Source organism: Tenebrio molitor, chromosome 1 (genome assembly GCF_963966145.1).
Source record: "Tenebrio molitor chromosome 1, icTenMoli1.1, whole genome shotgun sequence".
NCBI lineage: Eukaryota > Metazoa > Arthropoda > Insecta > Coleoptera > Tenebrionidae > Tenebrio > Tenebrio molitor.
Genome location: NC_091046.1, coordinates 44,522,801 through 44,548,453, shown reverse-complemented (window position 1 = coordinate 44,548,453; position 25,653 = coordinate 44,522,801). Strand labels below are relative to the sequence as shown.

General features: G+C 39.6%; 4 protein-coding genes and 1 long non-coding RNA gene across 7 annotated transcripts; 3 read left to right on the top strand and 2 right to left on the bottom strand.

The window, feature by feature from the left end:
* Window positions 1-8: 8 nt before the first annotated feature.
* Window positions 9-9,884, top strand: LOC138135238 (sodium-dependent serotonin transporter-like). Its single transcript, XM_069053928.1, has 7 exons — window positions 9-294; window positions 4,654-4,788; window positions 6,260-6,473; window positions 6,524-6,662; window positions 7,698-8,306; window positions 8,353-8,553; window positions 8,602-9,884. Exons 1-7 carry the CDS (start codon window positions 9-11, stop codon window positions 8,845-8,847), a joined length of 1,830 nt encoding a protein of 609 aa, XP_068910029.1. The 3' UTR covers window positions 8,848-9,884.
* LOC138135423 (uncharacterized) lies at window positions 6,167-6,651 on the bottom strand. Its single transcript, XR_011160979.1, has 2 exons — window positions 6,512-6,651; window positions 6,167-6,454 (listed from the first exon to the last, which is right to left on the bottom strand). It is a non-coding gene; the product is annotated as an uncharacterized lncRNA (long non-coding RNA).
* Window positions 9,885-10,028: 144 nt separating the features above from the next.
* Window positions 10,029-10,949, top strand: LOC138135385 (uncharacterized). 2 transcript variants are annotated; one of them, XM_069054111.1, is made up of 4 exons: window positions 10,029-10,219; window positions 10,269-10,370; window positions 10,418-10,566; window positions 10,699-10,949. In XM_069054111.1, exons 1-4 carry the CDS (start codon window positions 10,034-10,036, stop codon window positions 10,928-10,930), a joined length of 669 nt encoding a protein of 222 aa, XP_068910212.1. In that variant the 5' UTR covers window positions 10,029-10,033; the 3' UTR covers window positions 10,931-10,949. The 2 variants fall into 2 exon arrangements, with proteins under 2 accessions (XP_068910212.1, XP_068910219.1); XM_069054118.1 differs by having other exon boundaries at window positions 10,692-10,828.
* A 2,927-nt stretch (window positions 10,950-13,876) lies between these two features.
* Window positions 13,877-17,815, top strand: LOC138135131 (transcription factor 21-like). Of its 2 annotated transcripts, none has more exons than XM_069053782.1 (3): window positions 13,877-14,036; window positions 16,874-17,178; window positions 17,389-17,815. In XM_069053782.1, the coding sequence occupies exons 2-3, from the start codon at window positions 16,894-16,896 to the stop codon at window positions 17,515-17,517; spliced, it is 414 nt and encodes a 137-aa protein (XP_068909883.1). In that variant the 5' UTR covers window positions 13,877-14,036; window positions 16,874-16,893; the 3' UTR covers window positions 17,518-17,815. The 2 variants fall into 2 exon arrangements, with proteins under 2 accessions (XP_068909883.1, XP_068909890.1); XM_069053789.1 differs by having other exon boundaries at window positions 13,958-13,982.
* A 5,518-nt stretch (window positions 17,816-23,333) lies between these two features.
* LOC138135080 (gastrulation defective protein 1 homolog) lies at window positions 23,334-25,620 on the bottom strand. The gene is made up of 2 exons (XM_069053729.1): window positions 25,262-25,620; window positions 23,334-25,209 (listed from the first exon to the last, which is right to left on the bottom strand). Exons 1-2 carry the CDS (start codon window positions 25,466-25,468, stop codon window positions 23,530-23,532), a joined length of 1,887 nt encoding a protein of 628 aa, XP_068909830.1. The 5' UTR covers window positions 25,469-25,620; the 3' UTR covers window positions 23,334-23,529.
* Between the last annotated feature and the right edge of the window lie 33 nt (window positions 25,621-25,653).

The window sequence follows — 25,653 nt, the reverse complement described above, 5'->3', positions numbered from 1 at the left end:
GCGCAGCAATGGCCGAACCAGAAGGGGAGAACTGCAAGGAGAACTCGCTCCCGGCCAAGAAACCGGCCGACGGCGAGAACAACTGCAAGAAGTCGCCGGTGAAGGGCAAAGACTGCAAGAACTCCAAGCAGAGCAAGGACAACGTGACCAGAGTGGTGGTGGTGGCCCTGACGCCGGACAGACGCCGAGAAACCTGGAACAAGAAGGTCGAGTTCCTGCTGGCGGTGGTCGGCTTCGCCGTCGATCTTGGCAACGTCTGGAGGTTCCCCTACATCTGCTACCAAAACGGAGGCGGTAAACATATAAATTAATTTACATGTGAAAGGCGGCGTCGCGATCTAACCGAATTAGACAGATGCAATAAGACGTTCAATGGAAACTAATGAGAGAGAATAACAGACGTCTTGCATGCCTTATTGAATCGGATGCGCGAAATTAATCCTGTGACAAGGAACAAATGGCCACTTGGGAGTTTTGGCGAGTTTTCAAAAAATAAGCGCGCCGGGTTGAGTGTTTGGTGTGGTTCGTGTCGCGCAGATATTAGCAGCAGCCAATTTCAATTCCAAGAAAAGTCTGGCAGATGAAGTGCAAGTGTCAGAGGTTGCACAAGATTTGGAGAATTGATTGAAACAATTTGCTTAGTGTCTGCAGACTATAAAGACTAGACTAGAAGTAATTACAATCGTTTTCGATTTTTAACATTGCAAAAAAATGTTGATTATCTCATTAAGAGTAGAAGCGAGTCTTTTTGTGCTAGGCCCAAAGATTGAAGACCGAGACAAAGTCGAAGCCGGTTTTCAATTTCGTAAAGAATTTCTTCTTCTGCAACTAAAATGCGATCTTCTCGTTGGCAGCCAAGATCGCGCTTATTCACTTCGAAACGCCCGAAATCGCGAAGATGCTGCACAACGTTCACAAAGATTGGTTAAAATGTACAACTTTCAAAGTCACCCTGTATAGCAAAAATGGAAATTAAAATTACGTTTTGCAACGTCAAACATTTAACTTTTAATTGGTGCTAATTTTCAAATCTTTTTTTTTAATAAATTGTTTAAACGATTGTCCGAGCATTTCTTCCGGTACAAATGTATAAAAGGGTCTATATCCTTAGAATTAATGCCAGCATATTTTTGTAGCAGACAAAAAATTGACCGTGGTGTGGCAACATTTTGATTTATATCGTAAATTTTTCTTTCTTGTATCCAAACAGAAAATATTTTATCTTCAGGGCTCGCACATTGTTGACTGGCCAACGTCTTCCTTTCGCTCTTTATCCTCTTTTGAATTCTATCGTCGCATCACGTGAATTCCAAGCAGGAACTTACAGAATTACAACAAATGCAAATCTGAAACTAACGCTGACAATTATCGCGATTTATCGCCACAAAATGAGTTTATAATGTGATTTTATGTAAAAATTATTAATGAATTCAGGCGGAAAAAACAGCGACCAAAACATGTGCATGCATTTACTTCATTATTTATTATCACCGTTGTTGTTATTTATCGTCAGTCCTTCACACCCGACAAGAAAAATAATAACTCGTAGTTATTTTTGCGCCTCATTCCGACTCCGGCCCAAAATAGCCGCCGTTCGAGGGCCCTCTCGAAAAAATCGAATTTCGCCACCCCATTAACCTACCCTAACGTGTCTATTTCCGTCATAATAGCGCGAATGTGTTTTAATATAATTCTTGGCCGTATTAGTGTCATCCGTATTTGCTCATCTATCAATCGCTTGAATGGAATTTACGCGTTCTGCATTACGTACCGGTAATCTTTCCGTGTTAACAAATGGGCAAACATTGATTTACCATTACTGTTGCATAAACACGTCCTTAAGTAAATCTTGCACTTGACTCGGACCGTTCTAAAAGAAGAACCGCGACGGAAAAGAAGAAGAGATCTCGACATTATCAGAAGAAGCGGTGGCTTCTTAGGGAGTTGAGTGTTTGACAATTCTCTAAACCTAATCGGAATCAATTAGAGGTAATGAAAGAGCAAACAAGAGGCAACAATTCCAGTCCGAGATTGGGTATTTGTCGATGCACTCGATCAAAATTCAGATTAAAGCGTCGCTCTGCAGCGGCAGCAGGAGTCGTGGGGCCCCAATTACGCCAAAGTTGGTCTTTTTAGGGGAAATTGATCATTTAATTAAATAAGCAGCGCCACGCCGCAGCCCTTTGCTCGGCGCGAATAACCGGAATCTGCGTCACAATGGAGCCGATTCCGGAAAGGTGTGCACACGGAAAAATTGTATCGGTTTCGTGGGGGCCTTCCACGCTGAAAAAAGACTCAAGGCTGCGGGATTCGATTGGAAATATTCGCGCTGCTTTTCAGCATAAATTACTAAAGTATCTGAGTGCGAATTATTCAAAATATGTATGTGCAACCAGTTCTGGAAAATGTCAGTCGATTAATAATAAGCGTGATCGTTGGTGGGTTTGGGCCTTAGGTTACATCACCGGCGGGTTTACCTATTGAGATTGAGAATTATTCCTTTTTGCATTGTCAGGGACGTGATTGATGCTTCTAAACGTATGCACCAACGCTCACAACTCGTCAACATTACTTATATTTATGTATTTATTTCTGCTCAGATTTAAAATTTTCCAAAACGTGACTTTTGAGGTTAGGGACATGATACAAGATGAGTTGAGCTATAAAGAGCAATGCACCAAAATGAAAACAAAAAAAATAAACGTTTTTTCACGACATTCATTAACTTCATGAAAGCATCTACTACCTACAGGATTTTTACTTTGAATGCAATTTTCAAAATTTGTAAGCTGTGACATGTATGGGGAGCTTTATCATCAGTGTCAAATTTATTCAGCGAAGTATCGGTTTGAATGATTTCTTTTGCAAAAACAGCTCATTTCAGAGCGGCAAGATAATCCTTACTTTACATTAATGATTTAATTTCGTTAAAATTGTGATTAAATTGAGGTTATGGAGCTGAACTAAATCGTAAATGTCAAAACATACCAACTAAAAAGCCTGCTGTGTTTATAAAAGAGTGAGGAAACCACGGCCTGCTTCAATAGGTTTTTTTTTATCTTGTTTAATAATAATTTATTGTTTTCAACTGTCATAAATTCTCATTTTTCTCCTTTGCAAACTGCCTCTTAACTGCCCTAAAGCAAAAAGGGGCAGATAACGAACCGTTGCCCTAGACAACACATTCAACGTCACATTTCTGACAGGTCTTGAAAAATTTGTCAAAACTGTCAAAAGCAAATGCGAAACCATTTTTAATAGATTTGGAAGCTTCAGGGACGTCGTTTCAAGCAAAAAAATTTTGTATGCAACTCGTTTCTGGGTAAATTGGGCTTTTCTAATTGCCCTCGAGGCTACGCTCGTGTTTTAATCTTGCCCCTCGGGCAATTAGAAAAGCCCAATTTACACAGAAACTCGTTTCATAAATAACTGTTATAACAATTAAATATTTTTTAAATGACCACCACAAGTTTAGTTTCCGATGTCGGTAAATCCGCTAGTCTGGTTATTATTATTACATATTACAGAAAAATCTCTGAGTGAAAATATTGTCTAGCGTCAGAAGTAGCTTTAATAAACTAATCGTTTTCAAAAGAAATTATTTCATCAAAAAATTAATCATAAATTGGTTTCATTATAAACACGTTTCATATTACCTATGTTCCTAAAATAAACAAACTGTTCAGGTATTTGAAAAGTTAAAAGATTGTTTTAGTAGGAAAATAAACATTTATGCGTTTTTATAAACTTGAACAAATTTGAAATTTGTTTACTAATATGTAATAATAATCGTGTATTGATAGATAAAAAGACATTTAAATGCTAATTTGTTAAAATTAAACATGAAAATGAAATGAAATTAAAAAAACCTCTGTTATGAAAAGTTCTGGTCCTAATGTTACACTCCAGTAAAATAATGTTAGGCAAACACTCTTTTTATTCTTTTCTGCAGTAAGAGCTAGATCCGCAATAGCTGATAAAAAAAAAAACGTAAACAGCATTACTACTACTGCTACTTTAATTCTACCAAAGAAATTTGAAAAAAATATCTTCAGCTTTATTTCCCGTTTGTATCTTCATTTTCCTTTTTTGCTTTTATTCCAAGCATCCTTCACTACATCCATCTCCTCTAATATTTTTCTCGTCCCAGATTCCACTGAAACTACGATACAAAAATTTCTACCCCTTTAGAAAAGCATTAATAAATCTCTTAACAAAATGTGTGTTTTCTTTATTGTCATTAAAGCTTTCGCTTGTTTTAAAAAGACGATTTGTGACAACTTCTTCGGACAAATCCTCCGGTTAATTATTTACTCAATCTGAAAAACTCTAGCAAACCGAATTTCACGCCAAACTTTTTTCCCAACTCGATAACTTTTACCGCGTAACCGGCCAATTGATTTATGCATTCTTGGCTAAAACAAGTCGAGTCTTCCGGGAATTGGCCATTACGCCCCGTGCCAAATCGTTTCTCCGACTCTCCATTATAATTATGACAGAAAACATTAACAAACGTGCGACTTTGCACGCGCGAAACGTGTCTCGCCCATTTCGAAAACCCATTACTTGGAAACTATCGATCTCGCCTTGATTAAGTAGACTATTTTAATGCGTCTATTTACGGCCCTGTTATACGCCGCGTTATTCTTCCAGGTGCTTTTTTAATACCCTACACTATAATGCTGGTGTTCGGCGGTCTGCCGCTGTTCTACATGGAGTTGGCACTGGGCCAGTTCCACCGCAGCGGCTGCCTCACCATATGGAAGAGGATATGTCCCGCACTGAAAGGTAAACTACCAAAAATCACTCACCTCGCCGACAAATCCGCCTCCAGATCCCTCAAATTACGACAACACAGACAAAGGCCAGGTTGGATGTTGCTGCCGATTGTTGTGATTGGGGGCGGCTTTTTGTCGGCCGACTCTCTGTTGTTCGCTAGATTGAACACACGATTCCCTCCAGTCGCCCTATTGTTGTTTGCATACTCTTCATAATTACTGCTTGGGTCGATGTTGCATCCAGTGCACACCGATCGGTGGTTAATTTGTAATCACCTGGCCCTTATCTGTTGTTACGATAAGCCGGACTAACGCTAATTGGGTGGTATGTACACGCTAAATGCATAACGGGTTGTCTATGCTAATGGCTCGTTTCGGGGAATCTCACGATTTATCGCCCAAATTGGGACAATTACCGACGCAACAACGAAAAACCATCAGTTAGAACATATCCGTATCCACGTTACTCCAATACACCCACAAAAAATATATAAAAACATGCTGTGGTTATGCAACCAACAATACACACTTTTGAACAATCTTGAAAAGATCTTTGGATTAGATTTTCATTTTAGTTTTCAATCTCGTTCGGCAAATCTGAGATTTTCAACGTATCATTTCAGAATCTGAGAGTTCTCGTCTTGACAGAGATCGATAAACTAAACACCGTTCATTCTAAAAATGGTGATGAGCTTCATTTGCACAGTGTGGCCGATTCCATTTTTAAAACGATCGAAGGAAACGATATTTTAAGTGGCGGGTACAGTTTAGTTGGTGTTTTTGCTAATTGCATCTCCATTAGGGGACTTCTTCGGTGGCGCCGTAAAAAATTTGAATATTCGGCTGTCCGGCGAAGTTCCACTCGACCGATCCGTCAGACAATAGGAAGGGCTGAATCTCGAGGGTCGATTTGAAATTGAAATCGCTCTTCCATATAAACAGAGCAGAGGAACGCATTTTGCCGGCCACCTTCATTTATATAAAGGGAGTGTCAAAGATAAACGCGCTAATGAAATGAACATGAGCAAAATTACGATTCCACTTGAAACTAAAAGGTTTCTGTTGTTTGCCGCATCTCAGACTTGCCACTATTCCTCTTATTGGATCTGGGAATTTTTTAACTTTTTAACCCCGATCGATGCCTCAACGCCATTTGCAATTCTATCCGCCGAGATAAACTCCGAAAATTAAAAATACCGAGCGCGGAGTTTCAACTCGGAATAACTTGGAAGTTTGCCGAAGTTGTTTCAATTATGCGGGAGGCGAGGAGTTGACGGCGGCCAACAGGTAGGAATGGACACGGCGAAGGCACGCCGAGCGTGAAATTGATTGGGTAACGTTCCCGGAAATTTTGAAGGTCAGGGTTACTCAGCACCCACTCGTAAATAAGTGGTATTTACAAGCTCTATTAAAAAAAACTGTTTAAAAAGCAGCTGACCCGGCGCATCCACCATTTTAGACAACTTCTTGTTCTTGTGCAGGGATAGGTTACGCCATATGCTTAATAGACATTTACATGGGGATGTACTACAACACCATCATAGGCTGGGCCCTCTACTACTTGATAGCCTCCTTCCAGTCGGAACTGCCTTGGACAAGCTGTCACAACTCCTGGAACACCATAGACTGCAGGCCTGTCACTGACATACTGCCAAACAGTACTACCTCGAGCAGTCCTGCAAGAGAGTTCTTCGAGTGAGTACCAACTGTTTGTGTTAATTCTCTTGACTCACTTGTCGCTTCAGACGGGAGGTACTAGAACAATACAAATCCGACGGCCTCAACAGGATGGGTCCTATCAAACCGGCTTTGGCCTTGTGCGTCTTTGCGGTTTTCGTCCTGGTTTACTTCTCATTGTGGAAGGGCGTTCGCAGCACAGGAAAGGTAATCTCATCAACCAACCAAATATTTTTAGTACGAAATTAAATTATCTCGACGCACAGAGGAGAGATCGGAAACGTTAGAGAGTGTTGCAAAAGAAACTAACTGAATTCGCGTGAAAAGAAAACAAATTAATAAAATAATAAAGGTTTTGCCACTGCACGTGACGTTTCTGTGTATTGCTGCCAACCTATAAAAAGTGTTTCAAAACAGATTCGAATATCAAGGTTAATAATAATATTATACCTAATATTCCTAATTCTTACGTGTTTACATGTACCTATGTAATAAAATTGATTTATTGATACATATTTAAGACACATTTATTAATTTTTACCAATAAATAATGTTACCAATATTTAAAAAATATATTTCATTAAGCATAATGGAGAGTACATTCACTCTCAAAAGTTTTGTCATATAAATAAGTAAATTCGCAAATGGAGCTTAAAAAAAGATTGCAAATTACAAAAAACTCTTCTGCAAGTAAATATACAAATTTGTGTCGTTTATATTCATGTTTACCACACGTGGGACGCACATAAATATTTAGGAATTTTGAATTTTCGATACTTTTGTCTGAGATTGTATGTCAAATCATTTTTAACACTTTCATTGTTCAGTCGTTGTTGCTCAATGCAATGTCAACGTAAAAGCGTGGTATGTATACTCCAGGCGCCATGAAAGAGTCAAAGAAACGTGAATTTGTAATAATTTTGTATCGACATTTGCGGCGCATCCACCAAACTGTCAGTTTGTAAATGGTAGGCAACCAGCAATACGTCTAGTTTGAAGGGGCGAGGGTAGATTTTCAATAAGGTCTACAGGTGGCCTATTAAATCGAGATTTAATATCTAGTCGTCCGTTAAAGGGGTATTTGTGGAAGGTGGTGCGTTATTAATGTCTCCGCGAGCACCCCACGAAATTTCATTTTGATTTCCACCTCGAATAAATATTTATAAAGCGTCGCGGAGTCGCTTTAGAAAAATAATTAGAAATTCGTTGCGCCACATGACCGCCCCCATTGTCACTTTGCAGGCGGTGTGGATAACCGCCATAGCTCCCTACGTCGTCTTGATCATCTTGTTGTGCCGAGGGGTGACCCTCCCCGGCGCCGCCGACGGCATCCGCTACTACCTCACCCCCGAGTGGCACAAGCTGAACAACTCGAAAGTGTGGATAGACGCCGCCTCCCAGATCTTCTTCTCTCTGGGTCCCGGTTTCGGCACGCTGTTGGCCCTCTCGAGCTACAACAAATTCAACAACAATTGCTACAGAGACGCGGTCCTCACCAGCAGCATCAATTGTTTGACGAGCTTCTTGGCCGGATTCGTCATCTTCTCAGTTTTGGGGTACATGGCGCACGTCCAGCACAAGAGCATCGAGATGGTGGGGCTGGAGGGGCCGGGGCTCGTCTTCATCGTCTACCCCGAGGCCATCGCCACCATGACCGGGTCGGTCTTCTGGTCCATCATCTTCTTCCTCATGTTGATCACGCTGGGGTTGGACAGCACCTTCGGGGGGTTGGAAGCCATGATCACGGCGCTTTGCGACGAGTACCCGAAAGCTCTGGGACGCCACAGAGAGCTGTTCGTGGCGGGGCTGCTCTGCGGGATCTACATTTGTGCCTTGCCGACGACAACTTACGTGAGTGGGTCGACGAGTGAGGGTCGCGTCTAACTGACAGTTTCAGGGAGGCGTCTACTTGGTCAACTTGTTGAACGTCTACGGTCCAGGTCTCGCCATCTTGTTTGTCGTGTTCGTGGAGGCCGCAGGGGTGTGCTGGCTGTACGGCACCGACAATTTTGCAAGGGACATCGAGAAGATGATCGGACACAAGCCCGGAATCTTCTGGAGGATCTGCTGGAAATACATCAGTCCAGTTTTCCTCCTGGTGAGGACACAATCGAAGGTTAATCGTCGATTACTTTTTCTCTCCTAGTCGATCTTCATCTTCTCGCTTTTGAGCCACGAGCAGATGCTGGGCACCGAGTATGAGTACCCCGAGTGGAGCTTCAAGGTGGGCTACGCCCTCACGGGATCCTCCATCATCTGCATCCCTCTCTACATCGTCTACAAGTTTGCGATCACGCCAGGAAGTCTCGTTCAGAGGTGGAAGATGATCTGGAAGCCGGAGCACTCGTCCGACAACAGCGCCCTCACCTACTGCGCCGGCACCGAAGTGTGACCACAAAGCGTCGTCAGGTCGTACACCATAGAATGGTTAGTTTAAGTTAGACTAATTGAATTGATTTTCTTCTTAATTCGGTCAAAATAGCAGCCATATTTTGGCCGGAAGTGCGGATTACAAGGGTTGATTTGACGGTTTTGTTGTTTTAGGTGTACTTAGGCAAGTGTACAAAAGTATAACACCAGCCATTGTTATACTCTTGCGTTTGTTTTGTATGTCAGATGTTTCCTATAATCTAGTATCTAGTCTAGAGTATTAAACCGGGTGCTAAATGTTGTGTCACAAAAAATGTATATCGATAGCGAGAACGGTGTTCTAGTATCTAGAATAGTTCGTAGATGTCGCTTTCGTCAATGGCGTGCTAGCTTTCTGTATTTTCGTTCTTGGACTAGTTTAAGGAACTAATTAACCCCAGTGTTAGGACTTGTAGCCGCGTAACTGCATACGTAACAGTTGTACAAAACACAAACATAACAAGTGAAAGTTAAATCATGACAATAAAATAATAATGATGGAGGTTCGAGTTTGGTGGGTTGCATATCTCTGGTACTAAACAAAAATCGGGCCTATTTTTGTGATAAAGGATTAGATAAAATTCCAGCCATATTTTATCTAACGGGCAACACATGCGATTCGTTTTCTGTGCCAATTTTGGTTTGGACTTTTTTTTACGACGTTTTCTCTTCAGCTCTAGAACATGGGTAGCACCTAAGGAATTGATATATTTTACCGATTATCCAATCGAACACGACTAACGCAAACAATCTAACAAGAAAATATTAAATAAACTAACAAATCTGTCGTTGTGTTATTGTTATGGATATTCATTAGGTAGGGACAAATTAATTTATGGTTTATTTTACATGTATAAATTGTGCAGTTGCTGACGCCTTGCAGCCATAAGGCGGCGGCAACTTTTTCCATAATTGCCGATAATTCTTGTAACAACACGGTTCAATTTGTATCATTTATATTGTTTAATGTAAGTGACCTTTTACTGTGTATCAATAAATTTATTTATTTTTTGTAGATAAGAGTGTTTCATTTGCGCCACCTGTCACAATTCGTATTGCTGGTTGCCTACGGCAGCTTTTCAAAAAATCTCATTTTCATCAAGAAGGTCCAGTTTAGTTCCGGATTGACATTTTTAAAAATCTGTCAGTGTAAATGACGCGCATCTAAAATGTGTCTCATCGAAGATTCCCACGCGAAATTCACCCAAAAGGCAATCTCTTCGTCGCAATTGTTGCCAAACATTTACACAGCAATTCCCACGTTCATCTTTTTGGCGTCTTCGTTCGTCCTCCTCTATCAACATCTGCACCGCAACACGACCATCCACACCAAGTGGAAGACCAGAGTCATCAGGGTAAGTCCCAGCAGTGGGGGTAACTTCGTTTAAGTGTGTGTACCTGCAGGATTTGAAGTTTCACTGGATCTACTTCAACGCCACCAGACTCTGGTACATCTTCATATCGTGCTTCAAGCGACTCATCGCGGTTGCCGAAGACTACATCGAAGTAAGTCCTGAGACGGGCAGACCTGGCTCTCCACCACTCTGTTTCAGATGAACATGTGCGACAAAGAAAAGAATTTAAATCGCATGATGACCTACGGCGCCTCCTTGATCATCGTCACCACGCTGGCGATGGTTCCGCTGTTTCTGATCTACGTGAATTATCTGTCAAAATACGACATGCCGAATTTTTTGATGTGGTAATGTCGGCGCTTAGTCTTGTGACGTTTTGGCAAATTGTTCGCTCGAAAAGCGCCACCGGGACCCACTTCGGGTGCCGGTGGCGCTTTTCGCTGCCCAAAAATTCGCGTAAGTCAACTGTTAGTTTGAAGGGTGATGGAAGACCCCTACCTGCGCCACGAAATCGGCATCTCCGGTCACTGTCTGGAACGGCCGTTGCGCATCGACCCCAAAAAGCTAAAGAACTACCCGTACCGGTCTCGGAGGTCGACTAGCTTCGACACCAACCCCTGGCTGGCGCAGAAGCCGCCGGTCATCTGCAGGAACTGCAAGTCCATGATAGAGCACAACGTTGTAAATTCGATAGAGGAGCTGCTCGACTAATAAATAAATCTTTGCCGAATCTGGTGACTTATTGGGGGCGGCTAAGACGTTCTCGAAACGGAAGCTGTCAGCGGCGTTCCCCTCCGTTCGGGTATGACTTGAGGCGGTCCACCTGCGCCGGACTATTTTTAAGTCGCACAATTTCGATCATAAAAGTCGAATCGAGATCGGGGTGGGTGCAGAGATCAGTTTGTTTTGTTAGGATTTCCTTTGTAATTAAATACTCGGATTTGGGGTCCTTCACACGGTTCTTATGTCTTGTGTTTATTTTCCTTACGGGGAGTGAAGTGGTGGAGGAAATCGTAGACGTGACCACAGCTCAGGGTGTTTTTCATTTTTTACACGTCATAATCCAATTTCCACAAAGGGTAATAAACTGCTCTATTTCGGGACAAAGGATCTAAATACTTTTTTATTGGGATGAGCGCCTCGCTGTTTGTGCGTTCTGTGAATGGATATCTCCTAACAATGATTTCTAATTTTGTTTGTTATTCTAACATTTAGCAGCCACCGTTTTCTCAAAATGATTTATTGGTCGTAAATATTTGTGTCGCTACGAGATCCCGAAATATAAATATATGCATTACTTCCCACAAGCGAAACCTTTCATAATTTATTTAGCAAACGAAAAACATTTTTATCATGTTATGTTCAAACAGTCGAAGATACATTCCCAAAATCTTACTGTCCAGAATATTTACTTAACGATACTTATCTAAATTTAGTGGTTTGACACAGCATTCGCGCAATGGAAAAATATGAATCGGAAAAGGGAATAAAATCAATAAAAATTGATGAGGTTGTTCATTTTGTTCTTCTGATTTGCCAAACAAATTTCAAATGAATTAATAAGTTACAGTGTGATCAAAAAAAATTCGAGTAAACAATGACTGTCAGCTCTTGTTTAAATATTGCTGTTGTCAAAGAGACATATTTAACTCTCTACTCCAAATTCATGAATTGTGGAAAAATGGCAACGTTGAAATCAGCTGATCAAGTGAAACGAACCTGCACCTGAAATGTTCTACCGTAGAATCACATTGGAAGGGCTCTTTTTTTGCTGTTCTAGTTGAGAAATAGTCAGTGAAAGTGCAAAATATAGCGGCTTTATAACAACGTATCTGGTCAAAACTAACTTCAAACTGTGCACGTCACATGACCGACATGACGTATCTGTGCATAGCTGCCAACCTACGAAAAGTGTTGTCACGTTTGATCCTTTCTATTTTTGTAGATTGTATGTCCGATGCATTCTTGAGGAGTTTTGGTTAATTTATAATACACGGCGAAGAGAAAACTAAATAAACTAAACAGTTAAAATGTAGAGAAAGAAACAACTTAAATTGATCGCAGTGTTTCAAAGAGCGTTGTGAAATATAAATAAATAAATGTCTCGTTTATCCATTCCTATTTCGCCTGCAAATTTATTACTCTTTTAATCTTTGGTATAGTTCTAAAAGTTTCTCGGAAACTAAACTCTCTTTTTTTTTCGACACTGTCAGAATTTGAGAATTTGTGTGAACGGATTTTGATAAAAGTCACAAGTTGTCAAAACCAAACGTCAAGCTAATTTAAAAATTTTAAGCGATTTGGAGCCTTTAAGGGGTCGTCTAACAAAAAAACCTTGTATTCAACTCGTTACTATTGTTGAATAAGTCAACTAACAGACTACTGTCCAAATAAAAGTTGACAATCGACTCTTCAACGCCTATTATGAGGTGAAATTTAAAAAAACACCCGATATAGTCCAATTTTTACCCTTTTGCGATGACGTCATTATCTAGTAACTTTACGTATGTTTGAGCTAGGATCAGAAACAAATTTGAATTGATCATAAATAACTATAAATGTGTCAAATTTGTTGACAATTGCTTCGAAAGGTTATGTTTGTAATCATTGTAATAAGTGAAAGAAATTAAAAATTGTCAAATTGACAGGAGCATAAAATAACCTCAAAGTGACCATCAATAAATAAACGTGCCTTTTTTGTGTTTTTTTTTCTGTTTCTGTCGTTTCAATAAAGAGAAAGCGAGGAAGGAAATCGTGACGTCACCTCAAAAGGGTAAAAATTGGACTCTACTATTCCGCACACAGAATCTTGGCCACAACTGACATTTAACTGACAAATATGTGTGAACTGGACTTTATTGAATATAACCCAACTTTAGACTCGATAATGCCATTTCCCTGTTTTTTTGATGTGACAAGAAAAACTTAAAAGTGATTTTTAATAATTGTCATTTACTCGAGTCATCAAAGCACTTCAGCGTCGTCATGACAAATAAGTTAGGGTCACGAATTTGAGAAATTTCGCCACCGTTTCACAACTATTTGAATTTTTCTAGTGTTTTACTTCGAGATAAATTTTCGTTTGTTATTTTAAAATACTTGGATTTATTTTTATTTGTTATGCCAATACCTAAGAACTGTTGCTTTTTAATAACGTGTTTGAAACACTTGCTTGAAATTTACAAAACACACTTAAATTAATAAACTTATTTAGTTTAGTTTTGAGTCATTTTTCCCCAAGAAAATACGTCACTGTGCACTAAAATGCAAATATGTCTCAATGCGACGGATAAGAAACAAGACTCTTCAACATTTTGGTTGCTACACCAAAAACAAATCTATTATTATTATTTGCTAAATAAATTTGTGACAATAACTTCACTACCACAATCATTATAAACGACATTTTTTTTTGATTTTTTAATCTAATTTTATTTTGTTTTTTTGAGAGTCATTCCGCACATCCACTGTCTTGGGAAAAATGAACAAACGAACTGAAATAAACCCAAATTCCCTCTTTGTGTCAGCGATCGGTCTGATTATATTTGTGTTAGATTTGTCGCAGATTATTTACGTCGAGTGTAAAAACGTCAATCCGTAAAAATTGGTGCTGTTTTGTTTATTTGCCGGAACATTATTTCTGGATGATTAGAAAAGCCATCTCTGGTTGGCGAGCACTTGAGTTCCCTAAGGATGTGGGAGGAGTCTTGTCGAAATCCCGCCTAGATTTGCTGATCTGATTTCACAGTCAATTAGTGAATTAGTGAGTATTTTAAGGAACAGTGTTTGTGACAAATTAAACGGTTTGCTGTTTCAGGTAAACATAACTTAGACACTTATCAAAATTTTTCACGAAAAATTTTACCAGTCGTAGATTAGAATTAAATCGGGGCAATAAAGAGATTGTCGTAAATAAAATCAACGTAACGGCGTCATTCTCAATAAAAATTCCTCCAGAGAAAAATTGCGTTGGTTAAATTTTTTGTTATCTGCTGAAAAAAATCGAATTTTAGAAATGAGATGATAAATTCACCTAAAAAAGATTAATGCTTAATTTATTAAAAAATAAAACATTTGCGTTGCTAACTGGACATAACACATTAAGAAAAAGGTTTGTTTTATCAGTAATTTCTTTTATTGTATCTTTAAAAGTGTCAGTGTGAAATCACCGTTGCCTCATTAATTGCTAAACCAGCGTTGACTAAATTTAAAATTTTAAATTTAAAAAATATTTAATCAATTTTATTGTTAACCATAAAATTAGTGAAAAATTTAATAAGCTGTAGATTCAATTATTTATTATTTAAAATTTTTAATAATTATTTTATACAATTAATAATGATATACAGTGTGATATTTAACCGATCGATTTTACACTGTTTTTCTTTTGGTTTTCCTCTTTTGTCAATTGTATTTCACTATTTCTCAAAACTATTTCCTATTTCTATTAAATGTCCAAGTGACGTAAATATGAAATAGTTTTGAGAAATAGTGAAATACAATTGACAAAAGAGGGAAAATAGTATATTATATATTGAGGGAGAGAAATGCATGAGGGAAAAATGAGCATTCTCTCCAGAAGTATATATACTATTTTTTTCACGGTAGGGAGTAGAAACAGCACAAAAATCTCAAATTTTAAGAATAAAAAAATGATGACAAATGAGTTGTCATCTTTCGATGAATTTAATGGAATTAGTAGTTGCCTTGACAACACAATTAGATTTTTGTCACAACAGTCAAAAAAAATGAAAACTCCCATTAGATTTTTGTCACAACTGTCAAAAAAATGAAAACTCCCTAGGGAGCAAGTATTTGCAAATATTTGCTCCCTAGGGAGAAAATGCTCTACTTCTGTCATGATGTTGACATCCGAAAAGTTGATTTCTACTCCCGATCGTGAAAAAACACTGTATTTCGACAAATGCCATCCTATGACGTGCAATTTGATTAAATAACGTCAACGCCCCCTTTTTTCTTCTCTTTCTGATAGACCTTCCTGCAACCTAAACGATGAATGAAAAATTTGGTACCTGCTTTACGTAACCATTTTTTTGAGAAAATGACAAATCTTATTTCAAAAATTTAATTTAATTTTGTATGTAAAAATTTTAATTGACCTCAAATAAAAACAAAGAAACATTTAAGATTAACAATAAAACGTAACGAAAATGTTGAAATTGCCAACCACTTTTGTACACGGCGCTCAATAATGTCAGGGTTGATTTGTTCCACTTCAGAGCGAATTCTCTGACGTAAATCTTCTAAATTGTTTGGTCTATTAAAATAAACCCCCGGTTTTTTTTCTGGAATATGTGTGATATTTTTTTCGAAATGTTTCATTTGTTAATAGATTTTAACTTTGCAATAAAATACCACAGGGAGTAATAATTAAACATCTATTTAAAACCCAAGTACTCCTAAAGTATTTTATTTTATGGGATTTCAAAATAGAAATCATATAAAAACAACTTTAGTTTCTAAATTATTCTAAGAAAAGAATTAGAATAAATTAGAGATATTTTCATACTTGGTGGCGGAAACAAAAGACTGAGAAATGTCACAAATTTGTACATATTGTCAATGTCAAATTTCTCAAAGACGTTCGTGATTGCGACAGAAATGCAGCAAATTGGCAATAAGAAAGTTATTCATTGTCGAACTAGAGAAATAATTTGTAATACGTTTGATTATATTTGTTTTTTCAATCTATTTAGCGAAAATTTAAATTTACCTAGACATTCCTTTTTACGGCGTTTATGAGAAATTTGACACTGACAATACATTTTTGTGACATCTCTCAGTCTTTTGTTTCCGCCACCAAATATGAAAATACCTCTAGTACTTAATAAAAAAACGCAACCAACAATTTTAAATTTCCAGTGAGTATTCACTTGGTTATTTTTCATTTAGAGGTATGTACAGTCGCGAGCAATAAATTTTGATCGTCAAGGTTATTCTTGTCATTTTTTTTCTAAATTTTTTGACACTTTGTTGACGTGGGCATAATCAGGCAGGGAAATTTTTTAAATTTGTGACAATCTAACCAAATTTTGAAATGACATTGACGACCAAAATTTATTGCTCGCGACAGTACATATTTGTTAAATTTTTCAAAACGAAGAAATATTTCAAATTTTTAACTATTTCTCTTTTGGCATTGGTGAAGGTGGGAAACTGAAGAAAATGAAACTAGCTTGTCAAATATCAAATAACAAATCACTACAGTTAGTAATTTTTGTTTATTTGGTTGACTTGACATAAGAAATTAAAATTTAAATTGTCAAATTGACGTGACATAACTAACAAGCACTGACATTAACATAATGAGAATATAACCCTACTTTTTTCATTTTCCACTAAACAATGTTACCGGTTTTTGAGTTAGAATACACTTTTGGTGTATTTTTTTTTTAACTTTGATACAGATACAGACTACACTGATTATTTTTTTTACCATTGACACGTCGTTTAATTTTTTTCTTGTAAACAGATTCATTTGTCATTTGAAATTCTTTGTACGAACTATTATTCCATCTGTCAACGTATTTTATCAAACATAATAACCTAACGATAAAATAAATAAATGAACAGACGGTACATTACAAGTTTTCTTCTTATGTAAAAAAAAATTACAAAACGAGTAAATTTCAGCCGCAGCCTGCCCATGCACCATGCCTCGAAAGCGCCGCTCCCCCGAGATGGACGACTCTGACGAGGAGGACGAGTCGCGCCACCCCCAGCGCAACGCCGCCAACGCCCGCGAGCGCGCCCGAATGCGCGTCCTCAGCAAGGCCTTCTGCCGGCTGAAGACCACCCTGCCGTGGGTCCCCGCCGACACCAAGCTCTCCAAGCTGGACACGCTGCGCTTGGCCACCAGCTACATCGCCCACCTGCGGGCCGTCCTCATGGACCAGCCCGTCACCCCCGACCAGATCCACAAGCATCCACTGACGCTGGTAAGATAGCCGAATTGCTCGAAATAGATTTTTGCTTATGTTGGAAGGCGGCGGCACTCCGCTTAAATAAACATCTTGAATGTCGCTGATAATTAGAGCGGACAAATGTTCGCAGCTGTCGGCCAGCGAAATAAGAGCGCCTCGCTCGTAAACAATCAAACGAGACAATGACAGAATCGGTGGCGATTTATGAAAAATACACGCTTTCAGACATGGCCCTACAGCTTCCAGAGGGGCGAGGGCGGCGCGGAGGCGGCCGCCGACCGGGACCAGCAAGTCTGGGGTGATCTCTCCATCCAGCCTGTCGTCAGGGATAAGGACGTATCCTATTACTACTAATTTATTCACTCCAGGTCCGCTAGCATTAACGGATAGGAAAAGAGAGATTACGATTTTTAAATTATTACAACGTCGTTTAGCTAATTTATTAGGATAATTAGTTACGTCACTGCGAAATCGATACTTTGGGGATGATTTGTTAAACCGAAGACAAATCGCCGACACCAGGACCCACCCTCCGGGACCGAGACACTTAAATTATTTTCTATTTATTAAGCACAAACCACATCATTTTATTTTACACTTTCAAAAGTGCCCTCGTTTTTGAATTTGTCCAAATAAAATTTGTTAAAAACTGTCCTCTCTCTTTTTGTCCCAGCGGGAACGACCTTGACACTGACCTTGGCCCACGTGGCTATAATTAACCAATCATGTTAGTCTCCGTCTGATTCGACCAATAACGCAACGGTCTTTGTGACGACTGCAAAAAAGTTAAAAAGAAATGAGACTTAATAAAAATATTCTTCGATTGCCGACAAGGATATGACAGATTTATTGGCACGTGTGGCCAAAAACAATTAAATCCTTTCAGAGAAAAAAAACAATCTATGTAGGTAATTGAAAAATTAGAGATTGACAGGAAATGATTTTTTTTTGTTTTTATTTGATTAGAGAATAGAAAAAGTATTATGTGGTGTATGTATATTTATTTGTATGCGGGTGCACCTCTGTCTTCTAAAATAGTGAACTGCTTTCAACAGGACCTTCGCTGTTGGATGGCTGATTTGTTCAGCAATGTCACAAGATATGATAAATAATTTTTTGGCCGGAGAGATCGTCGCCCCTTGTCAGATAAATCTTCAGCTCGAAGATTTTTTCCAACAGAGACAATTGAATCTGTGTCAGATAGATGTTTCCTTTGAAGAGTTTCTGCAAATCAACAAAAACGGTTCAAACGAAACATCTTCCAAATAGATGCAAAACTGGCGTTCGTCGTATCAAATTTCGTTTCTCCTTGACTGGCGGACGTACCTGTTCCTTGTGAAAATTGAGTCGGGTCTTTGCTTAAAACGTTATAATATTTCGACCATTTCCGATTTCGCCGGAAACATCACCAAACTGATCGACAAATACGAAGAAGAGTGACTCATGGGAGTAACCGCTGCCGGTGTAATAAAAGTACAAAGCAATAAAAATTGTCATTGCCGACGGTAATAAACTGTTCTTGAAGGTAAAACAATCTGGCAATTGTTGTTACGTTGTCGTATGGTGGTAATTAAAAAGGCAACAAGACGACAGAAAATCTTGTGGGATGTACAGATGTTCCGAAATTGGCGAAACAACAAGAGAATTGTAAAAAAAAAGAGTGAAAACTTCTATGGTGCTCGTTACTGATTTTAAGTAATATGTACCTACCTATTCTATAAAAAATATATCATTATGGATGACTTGGAGGAACAAGGAGCAAGGCATAAATAATTAATATTATTTAAATCCAATGCTGTTTTTAAATAAACATCAAAAATCTGTATGTTTCAATAGAAACTGCAAATACGTCCGCTTTTAGAGGTTCACTCTGGCAAAATTTGTGAGGTTAGGTTTGGATGTTTAAGTTTTATTTTCTTGACGATGATATTGAACACAACACAAGTTTTCATAGCAATACCCTGTATCATGATAATAATTGTCCATTTTCCTCTTCACATTTTGCTACACAAATTTTTCCACTAGATGAATTGTTGAAGCCATATAATTCAGAATTACGTATTAAATCCTACATTCATCTGTAAACTTACAATATTTGTCGTGTCTTTATCGTTTACATTATATAAAACTATACAGGATATTTCACGAGTGATAATGAGCCTGACGGAATAATAAATTCAACCCACAATACATTTTCAAAAAAAGCCGGACATTTTAATGACAGTAGCCAGCTTTTTTCGGAAATATAATGTGGGTTGCATTTTAAATTACGTCAGGCTCATTATCACTCGTGAAATATCCTGTATATATATACAGTTACTCCTGCAGCTCTGCACTGAGGTCAGTCAGGTCACAACACAACGTACAATGAAAATTTAAAATTGACAAGTGACGCACAGTTGATTGTTTTTCGCTCGCTTCGCTAAAAACTCGACTCCATTGATTTTAGCTTGCCGTGTCGTGCTGCGAACGATTTTAGCTTGTGCTGCGAACGATTTTACCGTGTCGCATGAAATTAATTCACTGCCCGGGAATAAAATGTATGTGGCGCGCCTAAAGAAGTTTTCACTTCAAAAACTCCATTTCCTTTAGGTATTGTCGAAGACGTTAGCACCTTCTTTAATGTAAGGTTGGCAATATGTTAAATTGATCTCAATAACTTATTATTATTAATTACTACCATTATTATTAAGACAAATTCAACTGTTACCAACCTTATATTCAGAAAGATGTTACTTACCTAAAGGAAACTGAATTTTGCGGTACCTAGAAAATATGGTCCTGAAAGTGGCAACCAATCTAAGAATTTTTACCGCTCAATTTTTAACAAGTCGTTTTGTGTGATTAACTATAATTGATTTCATATAAATGTTCATCAAGTGAGCTGTGCATTTGTAAAAGCACCTTTAATTTAGTTACATTACAAAAGTCACATTTATGAAGGTCATGTCCAATAAATCTTTACTTGGTAAAAATACAAAGACAAAAACAAATAAGAATTACTTTAATTTAATCAGTAAAAAGACATAACATTGCTTTTGAAATCAGCAATGTTAAAATGGACAAAAACAGAAAAATTAGTCAAATCGGGTTCGCGCAGAGCAAGCAACTTTGAAAGACAAAGTCACTAGCTTTAGCTTTACTACCAACAGAAAATCAGATTTTCATAGCTTGCTTAGATGCACATTTATATGAAATTGAGTATAGTTTCCATTTTTTGTAAACCATGAGGATTTAAATTTTAATTACATATTTATTTTTTTCTATAACAATGTAACTTTTTAACAAGGCTCCGTTTCTATCACAACAGAAAATTTTCCCCCTTACCCGTAGGCGGCAATATATTTTGATAGCTAATTTATTACAATTTTTAAATCAATTTATAATGCTTTTTCGTAGAAATGTCATAGAGAAAAGTTTCATGAACTGGTGAGTTCTTTCACTGGTTAAAATTAACACACGTATTTCAGAAACAGCCTGTATAAAAAAATTGTTCACTCCTGTCCAAATAAAGAAAATGGTGACACAGAAAAATGTCCATTGATCATCTGAAGACATTTCTGCGGCCATCTCATTAAGAAGTGTAAGTCCAAAAGGCTACAGGCTCGTTTCACTCGAGTGGCCCACTCATGCCAAAAAAAGCCCAAATTACACTAGAACGAGTTGAATACAACGTTTTTTTGTTCGACAAGTCCCCCAAAGGGTCCAAATGGTTGAAAATCTTTAAAATTAGCTTGACGTTTCGTTTTGACAAGTTGTCAAATTCATCAAAATCCCTTCACACAGGAGAAAATTCTCACATTAGAAAAATGAAATATAAAATATAGGTAATTAATAAGTGGAAATATCGTCTCTGCTTAAAAAAAATGAAATATAAAATATAATTAATAAGTGGAAACATCGTCTCTGCTTAGAAAAAATGAAATATAAAATATAATTAATAAGAGGAAACATCGTCTCTGCATATAAATCAGCACAATTAAATTGTGACTGAACTGTTCTAGATATGTAGGTATCCATGTTAACTGTCCTATCGACAACGCAAATATCCATGACATAGCAGCAAGCCACGAGGCTGCCGGAGTACGTGTGGCCGAAATAGAGGGAATTCGGGAAAAAGGAAACAGAAAGTGTGCTTGGCGAGTACGATATGTCCGTGACCTTGCTCTTCAGTGTGAACCTATTGATGCTTAAAGCTGTGATTGATGCTGAACAAGTTGACAGCAATTCGCGAAAATATAAGGGGGTGGAAGGCCGACCCTTTTTCGGACGCTAAACGATTACACCGCCCTCCGGTGAGGGTTAGGATGTCGAGCTCTTCCCCGTTGCCTTCAGCGAGTTCCGGATTTACTGCTGGTCGACAACTGGAGTCGTTGAACGACCGTGATGAAGAACCGTCGCAAAAAATTGTGGTGCTCGCCGATAGCTCGAGGCTGACGAGGTCACTCCCAGCTGATACGGCGAAGCCCGTGTATAAAAAGTGTCCGCCCTTGACGAGAAATTAAAATTTGATTCAAAAATGGATTATATACAGCTGCCCATGGGAGAGTGACGAAATGAGTAATAAAATGTTTTCAATGAGTCGGTCATTGAATATAAATGAAATGAAATGCAATAAAAAATGAGAGGTGAAAAGGTGAAAGGTGGAAAGTTAATCTATCCGTAAAATATGAATAATTGTAGAAGCCACCATTGATTCATCCGGACTTGGCTGGTGGGATCTTGATCCGCAAAGACGTTCGGTTTGGAAACCTTTCCTAGTGAAGTCCTTGATCCGCTTGGCGATTTGGGGCGGCGGTACTTGGACGAATCCTCTCCAACGACCCTTATGAACTTCATTATGTCGTCTCGTCAGCCCTGCAAATTCACTAGATCACTGTCCCCTTGACTCTCCCCAGGCACTAATTACACTGCCAACAGCCGTGAACTTCCTCTTTTTGTCCTTGGTTCCCACGATTTATAGACTTCGCCCCCTCTCTGTGCTGATTTTTCGGTGGTAGTCCGTGTATTACGTTTTTATCGCGATGAGTTCTAGAACATTCTAGAGAAATCGCGAAGATTTACAAGCGCGCGGCGATTTAAATCGTAACAGTACCCTAATATCGGGCCTTCAAATAAATATATATTTAGAGTAGGCGTAGGCAACATTCTAATTCTGTTAACAGGGTAAAGTAATTTTTGTAGGTAACCAATTATTCTCTAGAGTTACACAGGTTACATAGTAAGCTTCCGTGGAGGGGGAATAGGGAGAATGCACTACAAAAATTAAAAATATTTTCTAACCTAATTTTATTTCGTTAAAATGTCAGACGTTTCTTGTGTCATTTTCTACGCTGGAAAAATGTTGCAAACAATTGAATTTCCATAGGTTGCTCTAAATATAAATTTATTTGAAGGCCCGTTACTATAGGCTTGTAAAAAGATGCATTTTGTGTTTCAGGGAAATTATGGTTTTAAAAGGACGATATAATTAACTAAATTAATAGTTATTTATGCAACGAGTTTCTGTGTAAATTGGGCTTTTCTAATTGCCCGAGGGACAAGATTAAAACACGAGCGTAGCGGTAGCGAGGGTTTTAAGGCCTCGAGGGCCATTAGAAAAGCCCAATTTACCCAGAAACGAGTTGCATACAAAATTTTATTGTTTGAAACGACGTCCCTCAAGCTTCCAAATCTTTTAAAAATGGTTTCGCATTTGCTTTTGACAGTTTTGACAAATTTTTCAAGACCTGTCAGAAATGTCACTTTGAATGTGTTGTCTAGGGCAACGGTTGGTTATCTGCTATTTTTTGCTCTATAGCAGTTAGGAGGCAGTTTACAAAGGAGAAAAATGAGAATTTATGACAGTTGAAAACAATAAATGAATTTATTATAAGTGGATTCGGATAGAATGTAAAGGTAAAGCAACACAGTCAGTTCCGGAAATGATGCAAATGACACAGAAAATACGTAATTGCAAACTGTATTATAATCCTTCAAAATTGTTATTCCATTAGCGTACACAGAATAAATTGTCAAAATCTTTTTTCGAATAATTAAAATAAACGAAGTCAAAAGTGCAGTTATAGAAGATATAATTTTTGCAACATTTTTGTCACGACTTTATCTCAGTTAACAGCGTACCGTTCAATTTTGAGAGTTAAATTGGCAATTAAATAAAACTTGAATCGTGCGATTAAGTATGTATTTATTTCATTTACATATTATCAGTCCAACTTTTATACAATGGATATTTAACCGTGCTCCTACTTAAAAATCTAGCAGACGTGGAGCAGCACTAACAAACATTATTTCAATCCTGTACAGTCACTGCATACAATGAGACCACCGCATCGTATTACTGGTTGCATAACCTCACTTCTTCTCTTAACTCTCTTTGGCCTTCTTGATCGGCGGCTCGCCCTCGATCGGGGCCTTCCCCTTCGCCACCACATCCGGTTGCGTCTTGGCGTACGCCGGCGTGATCCAATACGGATTCTCCGCCGCCTCCTTCGCGTACTTCAAAATCGCCTCTCTGGGGTCCTGATCGTCGTCGACTCTCTTGCTCAGGCCCAGATTCCTGATGACGTAGCTGCTCAAGGTCCCTCCGCTGGACGCGACTCTTCCGCCTTGTCCTGACGTGATCGGCAAATCGGGTCTTCGCGACTTGACCGGGTCGAGCCGGTCCTTCTCCATCTGCTTCCTGCTCGTCTTCCTCCTCTCCTGACGGAAGAGCGGCAGCGCGTGCGGGGTTATCACCTGCTGGGTGCTCACGATCTCCGCGTGTTGGGCCTTCCGGTGGACCTTCGCTGCGCAAAGAGTGGCCCCGCGGAGGCTGCGCTTCCGGTCGTAGAAGCACTTGATGGCGCCGTTTCCGGTGCCGATGAAGATCTGGTTGAGCTTGGGGTGCCAGCACAGCTTGATGGTGTGAGTGTTGGGGATGCGGATCTTGTAGATTTCTTCGAAGTTCGTCGAGTCGTAGAAGAAGATCGAACTGTCGGTTTCGTTCTTTTTGAGGGAAACCCCCGTGGCGACTATTGCGTCGTTCGGACTGAAGATGGCGTCGGTGGTGTCGTACCTCGTGAACAGATCTGTCTTCTCGTGGAGGCAAGTCTTGAAGTTGCGGATGTCCCACAGTTTCATCGTCTCGTCGCAACTCCTCGTCAGGAGCAAGTTGCCCACGTGAGAGTACCGGATGCTGGTGACCTCTGCCGGCAAGTGCGCCTTCCTGATCTGGCTGGCCGGCGCCACCGAGCTCTTGCGGAAGTCCCACAGCTGCAGCGACCCGTCGGCGCACCCGCACGCTATCACTTTACCGTCGCGTCCGTACGTGACAGCTGTCGGGGACACCTTCAGCCCGTTCTGCGCCCGACACTTGATAATGCTCTTGTGGCCCTTGCCCCCTTCGTAGAAATCCCAAGTTCGCACGGTCCCGTCGGCGCTGGTCGTCAAAAACTCCTCCTTAACTGTGGGGCTCCAGCAGCCGGCCAGGAGCCCCGCGGTGTGCCCCTTGGTCTTGGCCTGGTCGGTTATGTACATGTCGCCTTTCACAGTTTCCAGCTTCTCGAAGCCATCCCTGTCTAGGACTTTGGCCTGGCTGGCCCCCGATATGACGAGGAGCAAGTCACCGGTTCCCGAGTAGTTGAGGCACCGGATCGGGTGGTTTTCCGCCGGCTGGAGGGTGCGGAAGCTGCGCAAATTCGAGTCCATGCCGGCGAAATCCCAAAAGCTGACGTCGTAATCGACGGAGCCGGACGCCAAACGGGCCCCGCTCGGGTCGACGCTCACCGCGGTGACGGCTTTGTTGCCGTGCGTCATCGTGGCCTCGCAGGCGCACGGGATGAAGAGTTTGTTTGGTTCTTCTTCCTCCTCTTCACTGTCGCTATCGTTTCTCTCAGTCTTCCTGGAAGGTTTCTCGGATGCCACTGCGTCGCCCAGATTTGTTGGGATTGGCGGTCCTATGAGCTCGTCGTCGTCCTCATCCTCGTCGCTCGATTCGTCTTCCGGTTCTTCCTCGGGATTCTTCGTTACTTCGCGCGCGGTGGCTTTGACTTGTGCCATCATTTCCTATGAGACAAATTTAATAATCCACTTCTTTACGTGGTAACGCGACTCTTACCTTTATGTCAAAGCTCTTGGCTTTTTTACCAAAAGAAGTAATACCGATTACTTCTTTGATCTGTTCTTGTTCGATGCTGTCATCCTCGAGAAGTTCCATAGCTTTCGGCGGCCCGAATGTACCAAAACTACCACTGGCCTCAATTTTTTCGGCATTCTGTCCGAAATTCGCACTAATTTTTCCGAAACTTATCTTCCCTTTGTTCATTTTATTCGTCGGTAAATATCACAACACACATATAGGTTATGTTTTCGCTCAACTGTCAACTGACACCCACAGAAAAGCGAGCCTTACATAATCACCTCCCTCACCCCCCTTCACTGCCAACATCATTCATTCATCCTTAAATAAGTATTTACTTCAATTAACTATTTACACTGTACCGATGACGG